At 40.0% G+C, this 24,833-nt stretch overlaps 1 protein-coding gene across 8 annotated transcripts in view; it reads right to left on the minus strand.

Annotated features, from left to right (window-relative positions):
- SOX5 (SRY-box transcription factor 5) overlaps nt 1–24,833 on the minus strand; it is a 631,122-nt gene that overhangs the window by 161,932 nt on the left and 444,357 nt on the right. For all 8 annotated transcript variants that reach the window (XM_051632715.1, XM_051632706.1, XM_051632698.1 and 5 more), the window contains one exon: nt 93–179. In XM_051632715.1, coding sequence (XP_051488675.1) covers nt 93–179 — 87 coding nt within the window. The remainder of the gene's footprint in view (nt 1–92; nt 180–24,833) is intronic.

The raw sequence follows: 24,833 nt of genomic DNA on the forward strand, positions 1-24,833 counted from the left end.
GAGGGGAAGAGGATCAAACAGACAAAGTTCCATAAAGCCAGTGATATCTGTATACTCATTTTCAATTTGCTTTAGCACAGAAACAGCGTTACCTTTTATTTCTCCAAAGTTCCCTGATCCCATGGCAAGAAGCTTGTCTTTCCAGTCCTTTGATAGTAGCTTTTCAATACTGGGAGTTTCTGAGTGAAGGGGGGGAAAAAAAATGTAAGCAAATCAACATGACTGTCTCCACAATAGAACCCATTAAAAGTCTATCTGCTAAAAATAAGGCCACCCCTATTCTGGGCCCCTGTTCATAATGACTTCATCAACAAACTGATAAGGAAAAAAAAAAAAAAAAAAGGTGGGGGGGAGAAAAAAAGAATGTGCTTTGTCACCTGCTGTTTCAAAACCATTAGCTTTTTGCTCTTGTGGAACAAAGCCCCGGTAATTCTGTATGACAATGGGCACATATAAACCTGTAGTTCATTGTTCTTCAATTTGGTGAACAAGTTGCTGCCTATAATGGATGCCTGTCAATTTCTGGGTGTTAGTCTGCAGTCAAAAAATAATTATGTTGATAAAATGCAGAGTAAAGAGAGAGAGAGAGAGAGAGAGAGAGAGAAAGAGAGAGAAGCAAAGTATTAGCTCCTAAATCTGCTACATGTAATTATATCCCTCTGAGTGTTTACAATTACATCCACTTTATAATGTGTGTTTAAACATCGTGTGGTGGTAAGCATACTGTGGAAAGATTTTCCGGTAACACGCACATTATAAATAATAATAAAAAGTTGGGTATGAAAAAAGCTTTAAAAGATTGTAAAATCCAGAGGGAGAAAAGGCATTGCTTAGAATGGAAACCCATTATTTGCTCATTTCAGATTCTATCACTTCCCTTAAAAATAAAATAAAAATAAAATATATTTGTTCGGTATTTTCAGGAAAAATGCATTGAGGGTGTGGATGGGTCTGATATTTATGTCTGTAACTCTTGTATTCTGACCTCTTTTTGTGTAGAATTTTAATGCATAAGTAAATATAAATGCTAATAAAATTCAGAGAACATTAAACTCAATTCCAAACAATGTAATTGTATATTCTTGTCAGCATTTAGATGGGTACACAATTACAATAGCTTTCAATCCCACGATTAGCACTGCATTCAGTTAGAAAATGGAGTGTACTAAAAGATAAGTGTCCCAGTATGCGCCATCTAAATAACAATACCCACACTTATTATCTGGATCTAAGACATATACTGCTATTCTCCACATTCGTGTTTATGTGTATTTGTATTTGTTCAGGCATTTGTTTACCCCCTACCAGGAGCATAAAGGGAGTACATGTTAACTTATCAAAGGGACCGTCTGGCCTAGAGACCATACAATTATTAGCAACTGGTTAATTTTCCCCACAGTAAAAACCATTATGAGCAACCTTCATTATCTTGTTTGGCTAATTCTGCCTCCTTCCTTCAAGCCCCAACTTGGAGCTCCGGGGAAGCAGCGCTGCAGCGCCCCGGCGGGGCTCCCCGCACCCCCGGGCGGCTCCGGGAGCTCCCGGCCCTTCTCCCTCCCTACCAGGAGGGAGAGGAACGGAACCAGCCCAAACTCCCGTTACACCAACCACACGCAGGCTCACGTTGACGTGCAGGTAAGTACCCTGAGACGAGCCCTCCTGCCTTACACACAACCCGCCCCGCGCCCCCCGCCGCCCCGCACAGGCTGCGCGCAGGCGGACACTCCGCGCAGGCACATCCCCACGCCCGAGCCTCGCTGGGCGCTGCCAACGTAGCAACGAGCCGCATCCCATTCACAGCAGAAGAGATTATAATCCCCCCCCCCCCTAACATTTTTACACACGTTGCAGCACTCCGATTCTCTCCTATTTCATCCTGCGGTTCCTGCTCGTCGAGCGGGAGCCCCGCGCAGGGAGGGCCAGGGACCCAGTCACCCAAGGCTGCCTGAATCCAAGTCTTCTGTTAGAAACCCTAAAACTGCAATTAAATCCTAACGAAAGAGATGAGAGAAGCTGCTCTGCAACGAACGTCTCAGTGCCGGGGCTGACGATGCGGAGATGCCACCGCGCTCCAGGCACTTTGCACGGCTACTTCTGAAGTTTGTACGTCCCCTGGAAGCACCCACCGAGGAAACCATTTTCCCAAACCTATCTGAAGAGGTCAAATAAACGCCACCGCTTGCTTTTTCTGCTTGCTTTTCTTTTCTTTTCTTTTAATATTTTTTTTTTCTTCCTCCTCCTGCGCTTTTCAAAAAACTCTCGAGTAGCGTGTCAACAGGCCAGAGCAAATGCGGTATTTGCAGTGAGGGCTGTCAGTCATTAAAAGCTAACAAACCTTTGCAAAGCAGGAATGCGGCAATAGAAATCTATTGTGAGCTGACAATAGGCTCCGGAGCCTCCAGGCACCAAAAAAAAAAAAAAAGGGGGGGGGGGGGGCGGGAAGGCAGCCCCCGTCTTACTTTTTTAAGTCTATTGTCAGCAAAGTCCACTTTTTTTTTTCCCCCTCCAGCTAGACAAAAATATTCAAGACACAGAAGTCTTCTGACTAACTTGTCGCCTTAAAGCAACAGTAGCCGGACTCGGGCCGCGGCAGAGCCGTCGCCATCGCCCGCCGAGCTGTTTGTCTGTCTGTCTGTCTGTCTGTGTTTGTCTGTCTGCCCCCGTCTCCCCCGGGGCTGCGGGGACCGCGCCGCTGCAGCCGCTCCGGGAGCGGCGCCGGGGCCGGGTGCTCCTTTCGGCTGTGAGAGGGATGTGTGTGCCGGGGGGGGGGGTGTCGGCTTTGTCAGTAAAAAAGGTATCGCCTTTCACCGCTGAGCATCCCCCCACCCACCCAAAGGCTCGCGTTACAAGCGAGTGTCCCTTGCAAGCTGACCCCGCCGGTGATTCCGGGGAGGGGGGATAAATGAGTGCGGTTGGATGGCCGTGTATCAGGGACTGAATTTCTGCGAGAATGGTGAAAGATCTCGGTAGGAAATCACGATGAGAGATGGGAAAGGGCAAATGGCAAAATCCCAATAGCAACCATGCATCTGTTCATTAATGTGTGAATATGAGTAATATGAAAATTTAACACAATTATAAGCCCCTCAGCAAGCCCGATGGCAGAAAATAGATTGTGGTGATCTAATCAGCGTTTCCCCTGTTGAAACACAGTATGTTAACTATTTAAAATAGTATTATAAACATTTTTTTTCCTTAAAAAAAGGTATTAATATTTAATTGATGTACTAACTTTGTTTCAAACCTTACTTGTCTTGAACTGCAATTTTTATACAAGACACTTAAACAAAATTTTTATCTAGAATTTTGATACAGAATCAGCAAATAATTGTCCTTTTGCTAATACTTTAAAAGAATTTTAATTCTGAAAGACAATAGCTTCCCCACCCCTATAGCTTTATAGAGCTAAAGAGCTGTATTAAATTAGAGCTAGTTTAATTCTATTATATACAGTGTTAACATACTGTATTTACATAAAATATGCTATTCATATACTCAACCTATCCCATTTCAGTAACTGCTTGTGAAATACATTACGCACCATACCGTGGAAACAAACATTATGTATTTTATATACTTCCTTAAAAAACATTTTAAATTTACACATCTTGAATAAAAATAAATGTTTAAAAGGTTATAACTGTAGAGCTTTCATGAATTATACAGAATCAAAGTGTCTTTTGTTCAGTTTTTTTTTAAGTCTTCATTGGGAAGATGATGCTCTCAAATTAAGAAACACTGTATATCTTGTTTGCCAAGCACTTGTTCTCAATTTGTTAGAAAGTCAGTACAACTTCTAATGCCTGCATATGTATTTCACAGCTTGACATTGGGCAAGGTGGCCTGCATGCAGGAATTGTTATTCCTAATCCCTGCTCCAACGTTTACTCTCCTCTTGGATTCACCAGAACAACGTTGCCACATCCAAAATCTTAACTATATTGTGACAGATTTGGGATCTGCATCAGGACAACTACATATCATGACAATCTAAATTATCATTTTCAAAAAGCTATACACAGTGCACTTGGCCGTTCTGAGTATTCTGACTTCTCAGAACATCTCCTAATTCCATTTTTCAGAGGAATTTGGGATTAGCCCCACTTCTTCTGAGCCCTACTTGAGCTGAGAAGACCCCCTATTACCTATTTGCAGCATAGGTCCTACAGCACACAGTAAAACAATTCCAAGTCTATCCACAGCACAGTATGAATACAAAAGAGTTGTTCACGGATTGTTTGTGAACAGTAATTCATTAAAGTTTGGGAAACATTTTCGTTCCAGAACACTATGAAAAGTGTCAAGTGTTGTTATAAAAGAGGATTACTGGTAGGGCACCAAAGAGAAAGATGGAAAGAGTAATAGGAAACATTAGGCAAATGTTGGCAAAGAGGAGACTGACTGAATTAATAGAGATACAAATTAATCTACAAAAAATATTTCTGCTGTCTCTGTTCAGCACATTTATCAGTCATTAGCTCTTTCTAGAGATATTTATGGCACATTTTGTTTTTCTTGTTTCACCCTTGCCTCTGTTGCTTGCATATGCTTCTTCGCATCACTGCCTATGGCAATACCCACTGGTGAATGGCCCTCCGACTGTGCCAGCCATTGTGGCAGCAGCACACGGGCTCCTCGGTGCCCCCTGGCCCCGCTGCTCTCCCTCCTCCCCTCCCTCCTGTGCCAAGTACCAACGAGGCTGACTCCTGCCTCTACAACAATGAGACCCGGCAACCGATGCCAACAGCCCATCATTCTCACGCGCCCCTTCAGCGCACAGAATTCAACCACCATCTCCGTGGCGTAACAGTCCCACGTCAGCTGCTCTGATTGGCATGTCCATATGCACGTGTGCATCAGTCCTGCTTGAGCACACATGTGCATATGCCCTTACAGTACTGGAAACCAAAGCATCTAAGGAAACTAACAAAAAAATGCTTTTTAATCTAACTTCTTGTATGCTAACAAGGATGCCACTGTCCCTCTGCTTCTGCATTTGATGTTTAAATACAGCTTGATTGACTTATTTGCTTAAAAGACTTTAAGTTTTCATGCTGAGAAAGGAGCAGTTTGTTTCCAGGAACAGGCCAAGGCTCCAAAGCCATAGAAAGAGGCACCATTTTTAAAACCGTCTGGCAGACTTCTATTTAATTTAGTCTACGTCCAGAAGTTGCGCTTCCCCCCCCGGCATTTTAACTCCCTTTGGGAGTGACCTAATCCTGTTTAACAGCAGCACAGATGCACATGTACCTGAACCTGCCTCAGCAGCCTTCCAAAAATGCAGTCCCACAGCTCAGCATTCCCTTGAGGCCCAAGCTCTCCAGTAGCTCTTTTCAATCCATGCTCCAGGGTGATAGTCCTGGAAATCCACTTACAAAAGCTTAGAATGGTCTTCATTGCCAAATCTCTTCCTATTACCTCTTTCTCTCCTGCTGATTATTTACTACAAGCAAGCTTTGGTCTCATGCAGCTGCCTGTTTCCAGAGAAAGGAATGCAATTCCACCATGTGTAACAAGGTGCAGGACAGTGGCCCTTCACTTGAGGCACTTCCAGAAGACCCGTATTTGAAGAGGAAAGGGGAGAGCAGAGCTCTGATGTGAGGAAGAGACAACTATGAAAAAAGGGAAGAAGGCTGATGCAAGTTGACCACAAGTCAGAGGAACAATATGAGTCCTGGAGCCTGCCACTTGCACAGTATTTGGGTGTCCAAGAACGGGGGCTCTCTCAAGGAGATGCCCAAAGTGCTCTCTCCTCATAACTACTGTGAACAGTTCTTGTTCTGGGATGAAAGAGAAAGACTCCTCCTTAGAACAAAGTAAAAGAGAGATGTTTGGCCTCAGAAAGGATGATGATATTAAGTGCAGCAGAGTGGAAAGAAGCCAGGAGTTGGTCAATACCGAGCCAGACCACTAGACATTTCCTGCCAACATATGTCATTCCTAGAGGAAAGAGTCTTTGTTCGGCACAAATGATCATGAATAAACTTTAGCACTGGCTGATCTACCTTCCACTTCTGGCAAGAAGCTTCCTTTATATTATGAAAGAGCTGGCAAATACCCTCCTTCCATTATTCACCCTTTTCTTTTGCTATGGTCATAAATACGTTACACCTGTTGGCCACAGTGCCACTCATCGTTTCTACAACCCTCACCTACTGACATGTCACCCCGCTGGCACTCTGTTCTGTGTTCATGTGCAATAACAAACCCTTCCTGGTTTAAATCTAGAAAGAAGATGGACAGATTTCCAGTCTTCCATTAATGGAGCAGACAATTTCTCTTTTAATCCCCCCATTTTTTATTATGAAGATCTTACCTATACAAAATCAGAAACAAATTCCATAGCAAAGAAAATAAAGCAACTATTATGAAGATATGATTTGTATCAGCAGGTTACATAGACATACAGCATCTGCATACACATATGGTTCTCCATCAACAGAATCATGCTTTTAGGGAACTACTTGCAGCTAGGCAAGACACTATGAATCATGAGCAGGCACAACACAGAATGTATTTAAGTTTGGAAATGAAAGACCACACAACATACATTTTTCTCTTCCTTCTAGGAAGTGCAATTTTTCAGCAGTCTAAAAGTTTTAAACTTTTGGAGAAGACACTAGTAAACAGCTCTGTAAATACAAATATTGTTCAAACGTAGGACATGGTTGCTCAGGTGCGATAAGCAAAACTGTACAATACTACCTGGGGCTTCCCTGACTAGACAGAAAATAGCATGGTGTTGGGTTCTTTGGGCTTTCTTTGTGTTTTTCATTTTTAATACAGAAAATGCTTTTTAGTCTTTGGGCAGAAACTCAAAGAGCCAAACAACATAGTGAAGTTACAGTGAGATATAAAGGAAGCTATGGTGCTCTGGCCAGCACATCATCAAATGATTCTTACTAGACCACTCTATCACAACCACTGTGCAGAAAACAGCTGGGCTACATATGTCTGTGGGTGGCTTCCAAACCTACTAAAAAGCTCCCTTCTCTGGCAGGGATAACCAGCCTTCTTGCTCTTGGAATCTCCAGTTCCACCCCAGCCACATGTTAGCTCTCATGGCATTTTATTTCAGAGGATGAAATAAACTCCTGGATCTACAGATGATAGTTACCTGTGGTGCACAATGACATCAGGTCACCAGAGTATTCCTGTTGCACATACCATTTTTTTGTGTATGCTTAATAATACAAGAGTTGTTTTCAAGTTGCTGGCTCTCTTTTGTAATACTCATCATGCTGCATTAATGAAATATACACTATATGAATGATAAGACATTTTTATTGTGATTTCTGGCACAATAATACTGCTTCTTCTGCTAAAAAAAATAATTCACACAGCCAGAAAAGGTTCCATAGCACAATAAATAAATTATTCAAGAATTTAAAATCAAAATCAGTAACCTATGAATGCTACTAAAAACATGATTTTACTCTATCTACAAATACAGAAGCAGTTATTTTTACAACTGCTTACCAATGCATACTGTCAGTCTGACAAGAAAGTTACCTAAAAACACAAGGACTTTTGTAAGGAAGAAAAGGTTAGAATAGTCTTCAGATACACTATACTACCAGTTGTTGAACTAATTATCCCTTAGGATGTAAGTGAGGAGCCAGCAAACCACAGCACAAGGCAGGAACACATGGCTAAGCAGGACAGGGGGAGGGCAAGGGGACTTCTTAAGCTAGGTTTGTGGCCAAAACCAGCATCTCATTCAACTACACCCTAAGGGACAGTCAAGCTATTGTCTGAATTTTTTATAGTTTCCATCACCTGAGTGCACTGGCAGTTGCACCATAAGCTGTGTACTTTTCAGGCTGTCTTGTTTCAACAAATGGTCACCTATTCCAGGAGCAGTGTCACACTCCAGATATGACTCATACAATACAAAGATATCAAACCTGTCATGTTCTGTCTTCTGCCAGTCCTTCAGTCTCCCAGCAGCAGAGTCTATGTTCATTTTGGGGTTACACAGGCAACAGTCAAGATTTTCTCAGTCTTCAATCCTCTTTATTGGTATACAGTTTTGGAACAGAGTCTGCTTTCAGAACATTAAAAATTCAGGTATTTCTAAAAGTCTGTCCGTCAAACATGCTTCTGGACTGACAATGTCCATGTCAATAAAATGTCCATGAAGACCTTCCAAGGCCTGCATATTCAACAAAACCACCTCTTGCCTGCATCCTCATACTCACCTAAGAAAAACAGGGAATTCCAGCTCAATCTCTGTTGTTTCCAGCATGATAACTTGTAGAGTACATACATCATTGCCTAAGTGTACACTGATTACCCTCTAAACAATAACAGTCTAAGGTTGCAAGCTCCTTTGTAGTAATAGCCAAATATTCCACTGCTGTGGGGGTGGCATTCCTATCTGTGTGCCAGGGCAGCTGGGCAGTGGCATGCTCCATTCACACCTCCATGAATCTGGCCTTCCACATCAAGCCTGGAGCCACTGCTGGTTGCCTCAGATTTGCCGGGAGATGGGGCTGCATTACTTGCAGGATACCCCCAAAACGACTATAGCTTAATTATTCCGAAGAAACACTGGAACAGCGTAGTTTGTAGTCACTGCTCAATTACCCACCATCTAAATCCTTGTCCTTGCAAATACACAGTAGGATGTGGCCAGACATTACAGTGGAGAATTGATTCAATCTCTGCCTTTCCCATTCTGTAGCAGAGCAGCTGTGTCCTCCAGAGAAGGGCATGCAGAGGCATTGGATGCCATGCACAGGACAATATATCTTTTGTCACTGAAATTTGTTGGGACTCGGAGCTTTGGATTCCCAAAGGCATTCAGGAGCATAAATCTCATTCTGGAAAGGAATTAGGCTCCTGACTGCCTCTGGAGATCCAGGCCAGTGAGCTGGCGGAAAGAGCTGATCGTGAATGCATTCTGTCAAATGTGGCATTTCACTGGCACAAACTGCTGCTGGAACATCTTTTTTTCAGCATACACAATTTTAAGAATGACCCTAACTCCCTGCTACCACCATCTTATTCAACATTAATTAAATCAACAGACAAGAAGGAAGTGAGTTCTTTAACCTTACCAAATTTTTAAAAATAAGCTGAGTTTTAAAAACATTCCCTGCACTTTCCTGACACACAAAAATAACAAATGAAACAGAGTAGCTCACTTTCAAACACCTGAACAGCAACCTTTTCATTTGTCACTGATGTTATAATTACACCAGTAGGAATCCTTATGAAAAGAAGGCCAACAGTAAAAAAAAAAAAATAAAAAAATTATCCTGTGCACGAAAAAAGAGAATTTTGTCTTAATCCGTGCTCTTCAACTTTCTAATGCCTCTCCAATTCCAGGCATCTCTAAATCAAAGAAGGAATTTATTTTCTCAGGAGCGGTCCACCCAGCAAAAAAACCTGTGTCAGTTGACAGAAGGAGGCACTATATCAAGACTGAGCTTCACTGAAATTCTGAAACCACAATGATGTTTTAATATTTCCAGAGACTATTTCAAGAGTAGCAACATAAAAACAGAGACATCTGGAATTAAATACCATTAAATTTCACTTTAGTTTTATTTTTCTGTCTCAGTTGGACAAAGACACTCCACTGAAAGACATTTCCCCCTGAAATACATTTTTTGTATTAGTGCTACCAACAGAGCCAGTTTCTAATTAAAGGGCTATAATATCATGCTAATATTAACAGAGGGCAATGTTTTTGGTCTGCTAATTTTTTACATCTTCAGTACATCCTTAGTAAGCAAGAGAGCTTAAAAATCCCATTCAACAAGACGACTACACACTTTTTATGGGTATTGACACATCATTAATGATGTTGCAGGGAGATTCCACAGTTTATCCTTTGACAGAAAAGATCTTTGGTGCTGACCTGTCTCTTTTTAAGTAATTAAATGCTTTCTTGAAAAAAATCTAAAATAAAACCCTAAGAGAGCAAAAAAGTATATAATATAAATAATCGTAAAACATAAATTGAGAGTTACAGTGTTTGGCTAGAGTTTCAAGGAAATCCTTCTGAAGCTCAACCACTGTACTTCTCAAATCCTAAATTCAACAGCAACAATGTAACCCCTCAGATACAGTTACTATAGCATTTTAACCTGAAAATCTAAAAGTAACTTTTTTGAAAATGGAAAAAAAATTAGTCCTGAAGTGCACATGATTTTCCTCAAAATGACAAAAGCAAGGACTATATGTGATGAAGCTGAGGGGACAATTTTCTAAATAGCCTGCCTTTCACCCCTTGCCACAGCCATTATCTCCCACTACCGAAAAGCATGCAGCTCTGGCCTTCAGATGAGCAAAGGGAGCTGTTGGTACCTGGAGTTTCTTACCTCTCCATCCTTCTTACACAGAATCATAGAAGCGTTTTGGTTGGAAAACAAAGAGGAGAGAGGAACCTTATTTGCCAACACAAGGAAGCAAAAAAACCCAACAAACCAAACAGAAGTGAAATGAGCACCCTTGTCACAAAGCTGCAACTTCTGCTGTTGAAGCCTGTTTTGGGGAAATTTTTTGGCTAACAATCACTGTCCTGGGAAAGGGGCAGGTAGATCTGGGTTCTCCTGACCTGGCCCTCCTGTGCGCTCTGGGCTGTGCCAGTGCCCACCCTGGTCAGCACAGGGGCTGGGGAGGGTAGAGCTCCACTGCCCAGTGGAAGCCAAGAAATGTCCTGCTGCAGCTGCACCCAAGTGCATGATACTGAACTAATAATCAGTTTCCAGCCTCAATCCCCACCCTCTTTTTTCCTTTTTTTTTTTTTTTTTTTTTTTTTTTTTTGACAGCTGTCTTCCTATCTTCCCAACAGGTGCTATTAGGGCCTGAACAATGGCGAAGGCTTTTAAGCCTCTGCTGTTGACAAGTGAAAGGGAACAACAAATGGCTCGGTAGTGCTCTTCTCCCCGGGTCACTCAACCAATGGTAATAGTTATTATTTTTATTTATTAGCTCTGCAGCACTGTCCTCCATTGTACCTCCTCCAACCTCCCCTTTCCGTGACAGCAAGGAGCTTTTTAACTTTTAATAAAAATGGGCGAGTGCTTAGCTCCTGAGCTGGCTCTTTCTGTAAAGTGCACAGCTAATGAATGTTGTCCATTTAGATCTGGATAATTTATGATGTCAGTGGAGCGGAGGTGGGGAGGGCTGCATCCAGATATGACCATTAGTCACATTACCAGGAGTGGCAGTGAGAGTAAGGGGAGGTGGAAGCTGAATAAGAAGAAGATGTTTCCCCCCTCCCCAATCTTTGTTTTTGCAGGGTAATTACAAGGCCAGGCAATAAATAAGACATCCCCTCTTCTGAGGTTAACGTAATTTTTCTTTACCCTTCTTAGCATTTCACCAACCGTACTATAATCCTCTTCAGAGAACAATGGCAGAGAAGTTAGTTTTCCCTTAAATGAAAGTGACTGCTCCCATTTAAATGATGCACTCAGACCTGTTACTGCTAGGAGAAAAAAAAACGTGCCCAAATGTTTTCTGATCCTAATAATGAATACACGCATTCGTACACGTATATTTACTAGTTGAGGTTACTCAAGAAACTGTATATAGTGGATAAGCTCCATCAAATGCAAACCCCGTCTTGCCACTGTCCTGGCAAGCCAGGTAAATATGAAGGCAAATCAGGCCATGTCCAAACAAAATCAGCAAACCAGCAGGTAAGTTACCTGGAGTGCAAATACACTTTAAAGTTGAAAATATAATGCTAAAAAACACCAAAATATTGACCTATCATGGTACTCATTGGTTTAGAGTCATATGCTACCAATCAAATTGAGCTAAGAGCATGTATATCTTTTGATCATCTGGACCCATTTGTTTAAATTATAAATTGACATAATTGTGTAGTGAAAGGGTTACAGTCATCAGCTTGTCTGTGTACTTCCTAGAGTAAATGTGTACTATTATAATTTGAACCTAATGATAACACTGAAAGAACCATAAAATACTCATTTGGGATGTTGAGAAAACCATTAAAAAGGATTTTTAAAAAATGAAAATAGAAAACTGAAAAGGATATCCCCCTCAAACCAAGAAAACACATAGTAGGCTCAGATTTCTATTCTCTTTAAAAATATGACAGACTGTTTTACCACTGGAAGTGAGAATTAAAGCACATACGCCTGATGCTAAACAACTACACATCCCAATCTCCTCTTGCACAACATATGTGAAAACAAAATCTCAATCCTTGATTGCCAGATGCCAAAAAGATATGAACGACCATAATAATAAAAAATATGCACACTATAAATCAAGGCTTCTGAAGTGCAGGTGGTTTCACAATGCATCAGACTGCTAGTTGTGATGTAAATTATATTTGCATGGAAACATGATGTCAAATTAAGTAGAAATTATTAAAGCTAGTGTCATCTTTGGAGTTGCTTAAAATAATCTTCCAAGATTTGCAGGCTTCTCCACTGAAGTACAGCATTCCATCTGCCTTGACAAGTTGTTCTGTTTGTTCTCACTTGTCTCCATTCATGGATTTTTTGGACTCTGTTATTTTCGGCATAAATAGGAAGAGGAAATACACTGGGTTTCCTTTTGATCAAGCATCTTGCTTCCTGAGTTAGTTAATAACATTGAGATACATGGGTGGGTCAGCCATGTAACATTTGTGACAGGTAATCCCCAAATAAGCAAAGCGGAATCAGAAAAAGTCTATTATGCATAGCTCTTTAACAAAACAGTTCTAGACAAGGGGAAAGTCAGAAAGTAAAAGCAGGAAAGTTAAAGGGGAAAAAAAGAGAGACAAAGAAAACAATACTGAGAACAAGGAAAGAACAAGACTAAGAAAAGGGACTCATTCGTCAAAATCCAAAACGTTCTTATATTACACAATGCACTGAAGGAGTAGGATAGTCAGGGCAACTCTGCAGCCACTCCCTGACCACTGAAAATTATCACAAACACCAAGCTCCCTGTTCCCCAGCCATCCAATAGCTAACTGCAGCAGCCTGGGCAAACATGAGAGAGGAGATTAAGAGCTGTAACATGAACTTTTGCTATCACAAGACAATAGGATTTAGCTTCAAACCTAAACTTGGATTGCCAGGACTCTAAAGGGACAAAATCTTATTTTGTTTTTATTAGAGAGGAATCTTACTCATACCCTGCAGTAGAACTTTTTCAGATTACTGTAGAGAACTTAAGCTTCAACCATTCACCTCAAGATAACACAACTTCCTCTGCAAATAGTTTCCAGTTCCATGAGAAAGATCATCTGCATTCAGGATGGCTTCATGCATCACCAAGGACCAGTAAGGTGAATGCAGAGCAGGAACAGAATACCTTCCCAAGAATTAAGGTCGTTCACTGAGCAGCTCTTTACACAATTATGACAATCAATAGGCATTACATTCTCCCTAGTAAAAAGAACACAGATCCCAGAAATATGAAGAATGTCAACATTTCCTCTGATGAAGGGAAGTTACTTTAAAACAAGAAACATTCTCCTCACCTCTGTACTACCAATCTCATCAACCGCCACAGAGTTAGTCTTCTCCCACCTGGTCTAACAAATTGTCCTTGTTGCTCTGATAGCTAATTAGTTCCACTGAAAAACAAGTAGGTGTACTCATCCTCCTGGATTTCTCAAACTACCCATTTGAAGAGGTGTGCCTCTAGTACTTGAGGATCACTGAAATTAGGTCCTTCTCATAAAAAAACCCAAAAACAATTCCTTTTTGCAATTTCAAGGCATTCACCTGCATAGTCTGACAACATCAGTGAACTGAAGTAGGATAAAGAAGTTCAGATGAGGAAAGAACGACCTGGAAGGGATCACCTTCTCTGCAACATCTGCAGTTCAGGATTCTATTCATTCTTCACTTACTACCAGTATGGTTGTAAGAAACATCTGGCTTCTGCTGTAAATGAGCAGACGGTGCACTTTGTTTTATCACACAGACAGCTGCTACCAGTGATCTTCATATTTGTGCTCTCGTCTTGCTTATTGCTACCTTCCATGGCTGCTAAAGGATCAAGGCATCTTCTGAAAAGCTCTGGCTGGTACAGAAAGCAGGAAATCACCTGGGTCAATGAGAGGTCTTTACAAATCTGAAGTCCTAATCACTGCTGTGGCTCTCCCAAGACTCTGCTCTCATATTCAAAACCCTCAATGGGATCTTATCTACCTATTGAAAAAAAAAAACAACACCAAAGCAACAAATGCAAACTTCCCTTCATGACCATGATCTCATGGACTGAATTATAACTGAATAAAAGAACAGGACACAGGAATCATAATGCATGATCTAAGAATTAGTGAGACAAATCCTTATGAGAAGCTTGACCCATACACAGGAATGCAATATTTCAAGAACTAAAAACGATCCTTCAGACAGTAAAAGTGTGTGCTTTTTGGAGTGGTGCTTGAAATAAAGACCAAATCTCTAAATTCAGAGCATATTGGACCAAAGAACAGATCTATGAAAGAAGCCAAAGAACAGATTCGTGCACACAGCTCTGCAGCTTTACCACTGGCATTCCTGGCTCTGTCTTCTTGTGTCTTTATCTTTGTAGGGTAAGTTTGAACTTTGTCTCAGACCATATCCAAGTCCCTAAGAAACTTAGCTACATTTTAATGTTTGCACTGAAATCAGTTCTTTCAGAGAACTGTTGGTGCTGCTGTGAAAAAAGAAATCGAAGTCCCTTATCAACAGTATGCCCTTTTTAACATGGACACATCTAAAATGCACTAACGAACTTTGTCTGCATAATAATATTATCAAACTGTTATGTGGAATCCTATCTGTTGCAGTTCAGTTTTGTGACTAATATTCACCTCTCATGTATGGTACCTAACTCTCTGTGCAGATACAGTGCACAACGGTATGCAGTTTACACACAGATTTCTTTCATATCTAGTAAGAATAGTTTGGAAAAAGAACCACACACAATTTTGCCTTTCTTTTTCAACCCTGAGATAAAACTGAGACTGAAATATTTTCTTTTAAACCTACTTTTCTCTCAATAAGATAGAGAAGTCTTAGAATAAACATTATTAAATGTTTCTCTGGTATGCAGGTATGAAGGAGAGTCATACTAAGTATGTGTGAGTACACCAAGCACAGAAAAGGACCCACAGTCAGTATCAAAAGTGGATACAGGGATGTGGGGCTCCTGCGGAGTGAGGCAAATGACAAGGGCAAATTCCCAGATTGCTTGAGAACAGGGGGTCTGGGAAGGTGGGGTGTGGAGTAATTGCAGAATGGTGTAACAGGGAATTTAATAGATCAGAAAAGGCTGAATGGGATAACAGGCCCATTGTTCAGAAACTTCTCTTTTGTGACCAGGCTTTAAGAGAATGCCAGAGCAACAAATGACTTAATCCTGGGGGGATGCTATGGCATAAATGAAAGCAGTCTATACCTTGAAAGCCGATGGAATAAATTTCTGTATCACATAACCACACTGACGACTGCAGCTTTCAGCAAAGTCTTAAAACTTGCAACTGGCAAAAACCACACAATCATGCCTTCCCATCTCCCCCTTTCCATCTTCAACAGTATTTTCCAGTATACACGGGAGGCGAAGGGTGCAATAAGCCACATGAATGACAAAAAGACATGGTCAACTGCCATATAAAATGCAATGGTTACAGCAAAGAACAGCTGAGAAAGAATGAATTATTCTGTGCTGTCTTCCCTTCTCTCCTATGTTCTAACTACTGACTTAAACTCAGAGCCTCCTGGTTACATGAACACAGCCATTAAGCACTACACCACCAATTTACAGCTTCCTGCTCCCTTGCTGAAGAAATGGAAGAGTCTTAATAGACACTTGGTGTAAAACGGAGGCTAACCTTCCAAGTCTCTCACACAGCCTCATATGTCTTTGGGAAACTTTCCCACTTGCTCATGCATTTCTCAAGCCCTATTATAGCATATGATGGAGCTGAAGGGTCCTATCTAATTCCTGGTATATCAAAGAGAGCATCTTTCCAGTTATTTCAACAGAAAGTGAATCATGAATACAGAAAAAGCAGTCTAATTAAAAAAGTAAAGGTCACACTCTATGCCATAATATAAAATACATTATGCCTACCCTTGCAAGGATGGCAAGGTAGAAAGTGGAAAACAGAACAACGCTAAAAATGGCACCACCAACTTTTGCTTTATGTATCACAGAACACCCAGGATATTATTTGTTATATAGCCAGGGGATTAAGGAAAATGTAAAATAACTGGTTTTCATAGGAAAGGTAGAAATATGCATTTCTCAATCTCAAACGACAATATTTCTTCACTAAAAAAAAAAGTAGATTCTTATTTGGAAAAAAAAAAAAATCATCTCTTTCTAACTCAGGTAGAGAAGTGAAATGGAGAAATGTAATGCAGCCATCCACAAATCAAACTTTTTGCAGATCTTCATAAAACTTGTCCTCTAAATTTGCAAATTCCTACTGCATCTAGATGGAATTTACTAGTGAGTTCTAAATTTGATAACAGAAATTCTTCAATTGTCAGAGAGCCTTGTGAATGATATTCAATTTTAAAACAACTGATCACAGAAAAGTTTTTGTTTTCCAAGAATTCAGAGTTGAAGAAGTGTAGCTCAGCTGTGACGTGTGGTTTAATTGGTAGGCAGTGTGTTGTGCTTTTTTACCTTTCTTCCCTCTCCCATTTACCTTTTGCTAGTAAAAAAAAAAAAAAAAAAAAAAGTGTGCAATGCTACAGCACTCTGCACAAAAGCTTCTGCAAAGCCTTGATGTGAGTTTAATTGAAACACTTGTTTCCATATATATTTCAGATACTTTTTTTAAGTTTAAAACAAAAGCAGCTATTACCACCTTGAACATTTCTAACTTGGAGAAAATAAAGGAATAAAAAGTTTCCTCCATCCTATTTAAATTACATTTGGGTAGTTCTCTGTGGGGCTACTACAAAATCCTTTAAGCTCACTAGTCTCTTAGCTACATTAAATTAATGAGGCATCTCAAGCATTCACTCTTCCACTGAAGAGTGTAGACTCTCCAGTCAGACACCTACAATTCACTAAATTGGAAACATTGACCTAAGGGAGACATCAGTGCATTATCCTTGCAGACAATATTGCATTGTAACATAAAACACAGATCATATTTGAGGGATTAAGAAGATAAGGTGTATATTTAGTGGATTTTTTAACATCAATAGGGATAGGCTTCAGCGGACTCAGCTCAGTTCTCCTGACCACTAAACCATTCGAGTTTCACCAGTGCTACATCCTTCTTCATACAAACACCCAAAGCACCCAAGTTCCAGGAGTCCCTACTACCATGTGTTCCTGCTGCTCCAAACAATACTTCAATTAAGGCTGAGCTACATTAACTGTGACTGTAAAAAATATGTGTATTTCCATAACACCACTTTTCCTCCACTGCTATAACTCTTCCCTCCCAAAGCTGTGTTTGTAATGAGATAGTGTGGTGTAGTTTCCATTAAAAGCCTCCGCAGGAGTTTCTGTAGTTTTTCTCATGTATCGCAAGTTCAATACTCTTTCTGCATTTGCTTCACAATAACCAGTCCATTCCAAGTGATTAATTTTCTATTCTAAAACAATGCATTCCTTTCCCCTCTCATTTTGCTGGTGTGTTGTTTTTTGTGTTGGTTTTTTTTTCCTTTCTTACCAAAAGAAAAAAATTCTTTTTCAATGACATCACGGTATAAAATTTTCAAAGCAGGTTTTAGTGGGAGATATGCAGATTGCTTTGAAAAGTTACCCTCATAAATAACAACAAAGTACTGAATTATTATCAAGGCTGTAACTCAGTCAAGAGGTGCTGTAACCATTTATATTATATGACCTCAGCAGAACCTCTTGATTGAATTGCAGCCTTTCATTAAATTGGGCACTCTGTATTATTTTCCCTGAACTAGAGTAAATCAGAATGGCAAAGAGATTAGCCCCCAAGCCCATCTCTTTGTGATCTAGAGGCATATATTTTTTAACCATTACCTCGATTTTATTTTGTAACTTAAAAAGATTGTGCATAATCTGCTGTGTCAGTAATTCCCTTCTCTCCGATGTGGTGCAGTTTGATGACATGACAAAAACACTACTATTTAACCTAGGTACGTGTAGAAACTATAATACATGTAAAGGAGCAAGATGCCACTACTGAAAGGCAGAGAAAAGTGGGGACTAAAGGGACTGAACAGGATAAAAAGAAACGAGAAACTCTAGATTCATAGCACTGCAGATTCATTCACAAAAAGTTGGAAACCAAAAGGGACCATTAGCTCATCTAAGCTCATCTTCTATATATATTACTGAATATTCATAATTTCATCAACGAAAATCAAACCTTCTGATTTATTTCTAACTACCATTTTACTAGAAGAGAAACAGCTGGCCTCTGAGTCAGGACATTCCATAAATAGTTCCCTGATTTTACTGGAAAGTTGTGTGTGTAGGGATGAGGGTGGAGGGAGCCGGGGTACTTGTAACACTCTCTCTGTTCATCTCCAGCTGGCTCATACAATGCTGCCTCCATAATGTGAGAGACAACCTCCATACCAGTGGTTCTCTAACAAACCCATGATGACAACATCAACATTCTGGAACTTTTTATGGAGTGGGTCCACGCAGGAGCTCCTGTGCTCATGCGAGGGGACACTGCAGCAGGCCCACAGGAATAATTTCTCCACAGCATCGTTCCCTGGCTGCTCAGCACAGTCTGGAAGACAACATCACATGCAGGGGCGAGTATTTTGAAAGAGAGCAGAATATTGCTCTGGATGTACAGTGTGTGTCCCACATGATTTAAGAGAATCCAGTTTTCCCCATGGTTTGTATCATACATGGGAAGAATGTGGCGCTTTCCTTATCTTGCGATAACTCTTCACAACATGCTTCAGTTCTCCTTATTTCTTGGACTTTGCCTCCTTCTCAAAGCCTCCACGTTTAACTTGGTAAGAGAAAAGCTACAGTAAGTCCCTTCTCCTATTTTCTTATATTTGTGTAGCTGTTAGACATTTTGCAAAGGAGGGGAGTACCAGCCAGCCTTTCACAACAAAAGGGCTACTGTCACCGCGCCAGTCCCAGACATGGTGGAAACCAGCCCACAGGAAAAGGCCTGGCTCCAGTGTTAGGCCCCGGCCGAGTACAGTCACTGCATTCACTCAAATTGGCAACAGGTCTCAGTGTTCCTGGCTTTGAGCTGTGAACAAGGGTCGGGATTGAATAACCAATTATACAACCGCTGACTGAGTTTATCCAAGGTTTGCAAACTGCTATAATAGCCCAGTATTCACTGCTTGTTTTATCCTTTTCCAGATATAGTGTCATATCTCCCCTTGTGCTCCATTTACATGTCACTTTATTACATACATCCATTAAAAAGGTTAATACAATGTCACAGTCAATGCCTAAATGTTGCCATTCAGTATCCTCGCCTTGCCCCCCCCCCCCCCCCCCCCAGTACATTTCATATAGGCACATTTCTTTCTCTCCGTCTCTCCTGCGCACTCGCTTGCACGCTCACACACACACTCTCTCTTTCCTGCTGCAAGTTAAATCAATTTGCTGTCAAGAATACAGAGCAGTGCATGAACAAAACAGTAGCCAATAGAGTAAAAACTGCATGCTCCCTGAAGTTGCCAGTCACGGTCAACGTATTGTACCGCTAGTGATGGGAATAACCTTTAAAACTCCGAAAGTTCAGGTAATTACTTAAAATTATAGACGTTGTTGAGACTCCCGGAATCACCTGGGTCTCTTAAACCATCAGGAAAGTTCACTCACTAAAAAAGCCTTTTGAATGGCTTTCCTTACTTTTGGATAAATGTTAAGCATACCAAAAATTGTTCTGCTCTGATTTTTAACGCTTCCCAACTTGACCCCACCTATAAACCCAGACCAGTAGAACAGTGGGGAAAAAATAGAAGGAAAATCCCCTACATCTTCCTGTGAACGGCTGATGGAGATCATGCTTAAAGTGGCTTTTTTTGGGTTTGGGGGTTTTTTTGGTTGGTTGGCTGGTTGGGGTTTTTTTTTGTGGGGGTTTGTTGGGGTTTTTTTGTAAAAGACTATTGTCTCTGATCAAAACAATCATCTCTGTATAGAATCTTGTTTCTGAAAACAGAGAAAAGCAAATTCCTCTAAATCTTCTAAATGTTCACTTTTTATGATAAAGAGATTCCTGTTACTTTTTTCATTTCTATTTCCTACTGCCCTACTAACACATGAAGGTGCAAGAAGCTAAAGAAAAAATGTTACTTTTTTACTTCATACTATATAGCATACAAAAACTGTGTGATTCAGAGTGAATATATTTTATCAGTGGTCAGATTTTACTTCCAGACACATACTCTTGCAAAGCACTGTACAAGAGCAACATCAATCACTGCTGTTTCCCTACACTGTATCTCTGGGAGAAAGGTACAACTTTTGAGTTGAGCAGTACAGCAGGAAACTCCAATCGTACCCCAGTGAAGCTACATTTCTTTTATAAATTACAGTTTGATTTGTGATCACAGTATCTGATTTTCATTTAACTTTACAGCTTTTTACAGTTAGGAATAGGGCAATTGGAATAAAAGACTATGATTCTGACAAGTAAAAAAACTTAGGGGTATTTTTAATTCTTCCTCACTTTTCTGGGGTTTAAGACTTCAGCTTTTTGGTCTAGACCAATATACTAAAGCACAACAAAACCACACCTATTTCTCTGGCATGTCTGACCCTGTAAGTTAATGAACAAAGACAAAATGTTGTTTAAAAGACTGTTTTTGTGGGATCTTCTTCCTTATTTATACATTATCACAGTTAAGAAGAAGTGCACAAATACTTTAATATCATCTAAACTGAGGGCTGTATCAAGTCATTATCATTTTGTGAAGTTCAACTTCAACAATGGAAAATGGGAGACTTTTTCCAATATGACCCACATCAAAAGACCAAGAAATACGCTATTCATGTAATTTGTACACTAGTCCTAAAGGGAACAAACCCATTCAGTTAAGAGAAAGTCATTCATCAGGATAAGACTTTCAAAAAATGTTTTAGTTTGCTTTTTAAAAAAACCTGGATAACCTGTGTTTCCCTTCTGATGCTGAGTGCTGAAGCTTATAACACCAACTGCTGGTACTACACAGACTGTTGCATGTGATGGTACCAAACTGTGCTGGAGAGAGCTAAAATTGTCTTATTTTCTCATTCTTTAGTTTGGGAAAAGTTAAGGATATGTGAAGCATTGAGATACACTGTTGGAGGAGCACAGCAGCCCTGACATACTAAATGGAGAGAGACCCCAACTTCACATCACTTCCTTGACTCTCAAAAAATTAAAATCTTGAAGAAGCTAGGTTACTGAATTTAGGTTTCTAAACAAGGAAATGATTGCCAAACCTATTTCAAATGAATCACTTTCCTATCTAAAAGCCTGTATGTAAAGTTCTTTCTCTCGGTCTTTTTTTATGTCATGCCTTTTGAAACAGGCACAATGCAACTGCCTGCTTTTGCATCATAAAAGATCTGTAGGCACCACATTGTTCAGCTATCAGTAATAGACTCTTGATTGAGTTGGACTCTGAATGACACACAGTAGCAGCAAATGATAAAAAGAGAGACTGGAGAAAAACACTCCCCTCAATTTACTCCTAAACCAATTATCTGCAAACTATGTGCACCATGAAATTCTATTAGAAACATATTTTATTAGCAGTGTTGATGAAAGCTATGGCAAATTGTTATCCAGAAACATGAATTACCTGTGAACAGAAGAGAGGAATGGGACCTTTATTTTGGCAAATGGAGAGGTTGGTATTTTTTCTAGCTTCCTTCTCTCATCTAATTGTTCTAAGGAAAAAAATCTAGGCTAAATTTTGTTACCACAGTTTCTTACAACTTCTTACAACTTCATAACCTGACTTTGTACCAATCTAACTAAGCCGGAAGCAAGGAGCCTCAGAATTATTTAAGGAAGAGCAATTCAGCTGAGCTCCTTTGGAAAGTACATTCTCCAAACCCTGACTTGTTTTTCCTGCTCATTCAAGCACAAAAAAGAGAAAATGGGACTGGAATTTCTATGGCCAAAACCAAAACAACAAAACAGGACATGACACACCTTGGCAAGTTTACAGGCTTTCAGGCACTGAAGGATGTAAAAATCCATCATATTTGGACAAATGCTTGCAAAAAAGACAGACCTGACTTGAAAATAGCTATTAAAAATGCTCCTTTTTTTTTTTCCCCCGTCAGGAAATTCTGAAAGTGAATGCTCCCACCTGTCACCCTTTTTTATTCAGAAATTAGCCTCCTGGTAGTGTCTGCAGCTCTGGTCACCACGCAAGACACTTCTAGACACCGTTCTGTAGGGGGATATACTGCCTCTGTGACATCTTAAGTGTTACTTTAGCAATGAAAGGATCTCACCCATCAGAAGGTGACAGTCTGTAGCTCTGCCATGTACCTACAGCATTCTCTGTTTCTATGTTTGGAGGAAACTGGTATTTCCTGAAAGATGGTGGGTCTCCCAAGTAAAACTGTCAGATTACTGATTTGTGGAGGGGTGTTTTCATTCCACTGTTAGATGGCTTTTTGCAAACACTTCAGGTTGTGTGTAACTGCAGAAAGAAGACACAGTATAATACTTACTGATTGCTAACTACTATTTTTGTCTCAAATCTCAAAGGAGCTCTCTCAGACAATGATTATGAACAATTCAGATTTCATTAATTTGTACACTAATCTACAAATATTACCAGGCCAGCCTGTCCTACAGTCTACAGACCCTGGAAGAGTTGCGAACACTCTAATGAGTGATCAAAGTACTTTCCTATGATATGGAAAAAAAAACACAAAAACAAATAAAAACAAAACCAACAAAACACCAAAAAAACTTAAAAATAATATTTTTACTTCCTTATAAGTAGGGAAAAAAACTGACTGGTTAATTTCCAACCTTCTCATCACTTTTCCTTCCAAGACCTCCTTATAGTGATGACACACATAATTTTCATTTATGTTCAGAGTGAGATATTAATTAATATTTTTCTATCCAATCCTTGACAGAAAAGAAGCATAAACAGGAGTTTGATTTACTGACTCCTTGAAACAGATTCTTAGGAGAACTAAAGAAATACAGATATTAAAACAAATTGTATCTTGTGGAACTCATTCTTATCATCACTCTGAAGTTCTTCATAATTGTGCCTTTTGGTATTCATACTACTTTCCTACCCTCATAAGAAGATGAGTACAAAGAAGCAAATGGGAGGGCAATTTTTTTCTTCCATCAATTCTGATGGCTAGATGCCCTAATATAGCAATCCTTTCTATTACAGTTCACTTCTTAGCCTCACGTGAGCAATAGCCAGTTTTAATGCAGGTCCAGTAATTCTAACTTGCTAATTGCTTATTTCAAAATCATATTATTATTATACTCAAGAATCGGAAAGGCTACTGATTTTCTCAATCTTTGTTTAAAAAAACAAAGATATGAATTTTCACCTCTTCAATTTCGAGACTGCAGCAAAGTGCTGAATTGCCAGTGGTTGGCAGATAGCTTCTGTTTAAACCACGTATTTATCTGTGCTAGCTGCAAAATATGATAGGGCTGTACAAAAGTAAAAATTCACTTGTTTCATGTTCCTAATCTTCTGCTGAATATTCCTTCATAACTTGACTATAAAGGGATGGGTTTATTTGAATTTCACTTGTGACGCCATGCAGATTTAAAAGCATTCCTAAATATATGAAATACAAAAGTATCTTTGAAACTTTTCTCTCTGAACATGCAATAGGTATAATGAAACAGCCAGGAACAGTGAAACTTAAGAGAAATGTAACTTTAAATCTATCAGACTATTAACATTTTAACCACTCTCAGTCATATTCATGTTGTTACATTTTCAAGTTATTTTCCCTTTACGAGAAACATAAACATACGTTTCTTTGATATTTTAAACCCCGACTTACAGCCTGTTTTAACCTCCCTCCGTCCAAGTGTTAACTGACTAATAGCTCTGCAGCTGTGGAAGAAAACATCTCTCATGTCCCCCATGGTCCGGCACCTTCCATGTACGGTTAGAATGATTTCATGATGTTTTACCACTGCTGGCTGCCGTATTTTTCCCCTAGCTCTCTCTCCAGCCCACAGCTAACCCTTACAAACCTTCGAAAGGATTTGGGAAGCGATCACCCAGAGCACCACCGAGCAAGAGCCAATCACCAAGGCAAGGGAAGCCTTCTTACCTAAACAAACCATTATCGGCTCATCTCATGCCTTTGTACTCTTTTTTTGCTATTACCTCACTGGATTAACTTTTATCTCTAATCTCTGCTTCGGCCAACTGTCCGGGAGCCGAAAAGCTGCCGGTCTTTTAATCTGTGTGTAATAATACTGCTGTTACTAACAGATAACTGTGAAATAACATGGAGGGAAGGAAAACACATAAACACACAAGGGCTGATTGTTAAAAACTGCTGTGCTAGGTCCTACCTGAAAGCAGAGCAAGATCACGTGCTGATGTCCATATTGCATTCCCTTCATCTTCTCTTCCATGTTTTCCTTTTCAATCCAAACCCCACTGAAGTGCTTTAATGTGGGGGATCTGCTCTCATTAACCAGTTTATCTGCTGGTCAGCTTCACATGGCCAGGTTTCTAGGGCTCTGAGAAAATCCTCACCTACTTGCAACTTCCCATTAAACAAACAAAAAAATCAGGATGGGGATCGTGACAGAAAATATAATAAGAAAATTAATGATCCTACTGTAAAGGGAGATCTCCACAGCTTCAAATCAATCAGCATTTTAAAACTTGCCTTGAAATAAGTAAGTCTCTTACTGGGTGGCATGTTCACCAGGCAGTCAGGATTTTACTTTACGTGGAAGCTGGTTCTTT

Source organism: Apus apus, chromosome 1 (assembly GCF_020740795.1).
Source record: "Apus apus isolate bApuApu2 chromosome 1, bApuApu2.pri.cur, whole genome shotgun sequence".
Taxonomy (NCBI): domain Eukaryota; kingdom Metazoa; phylum Chordata; class Aves; order Apodiformes; family Apodidae; genus Apus; species Apus apus.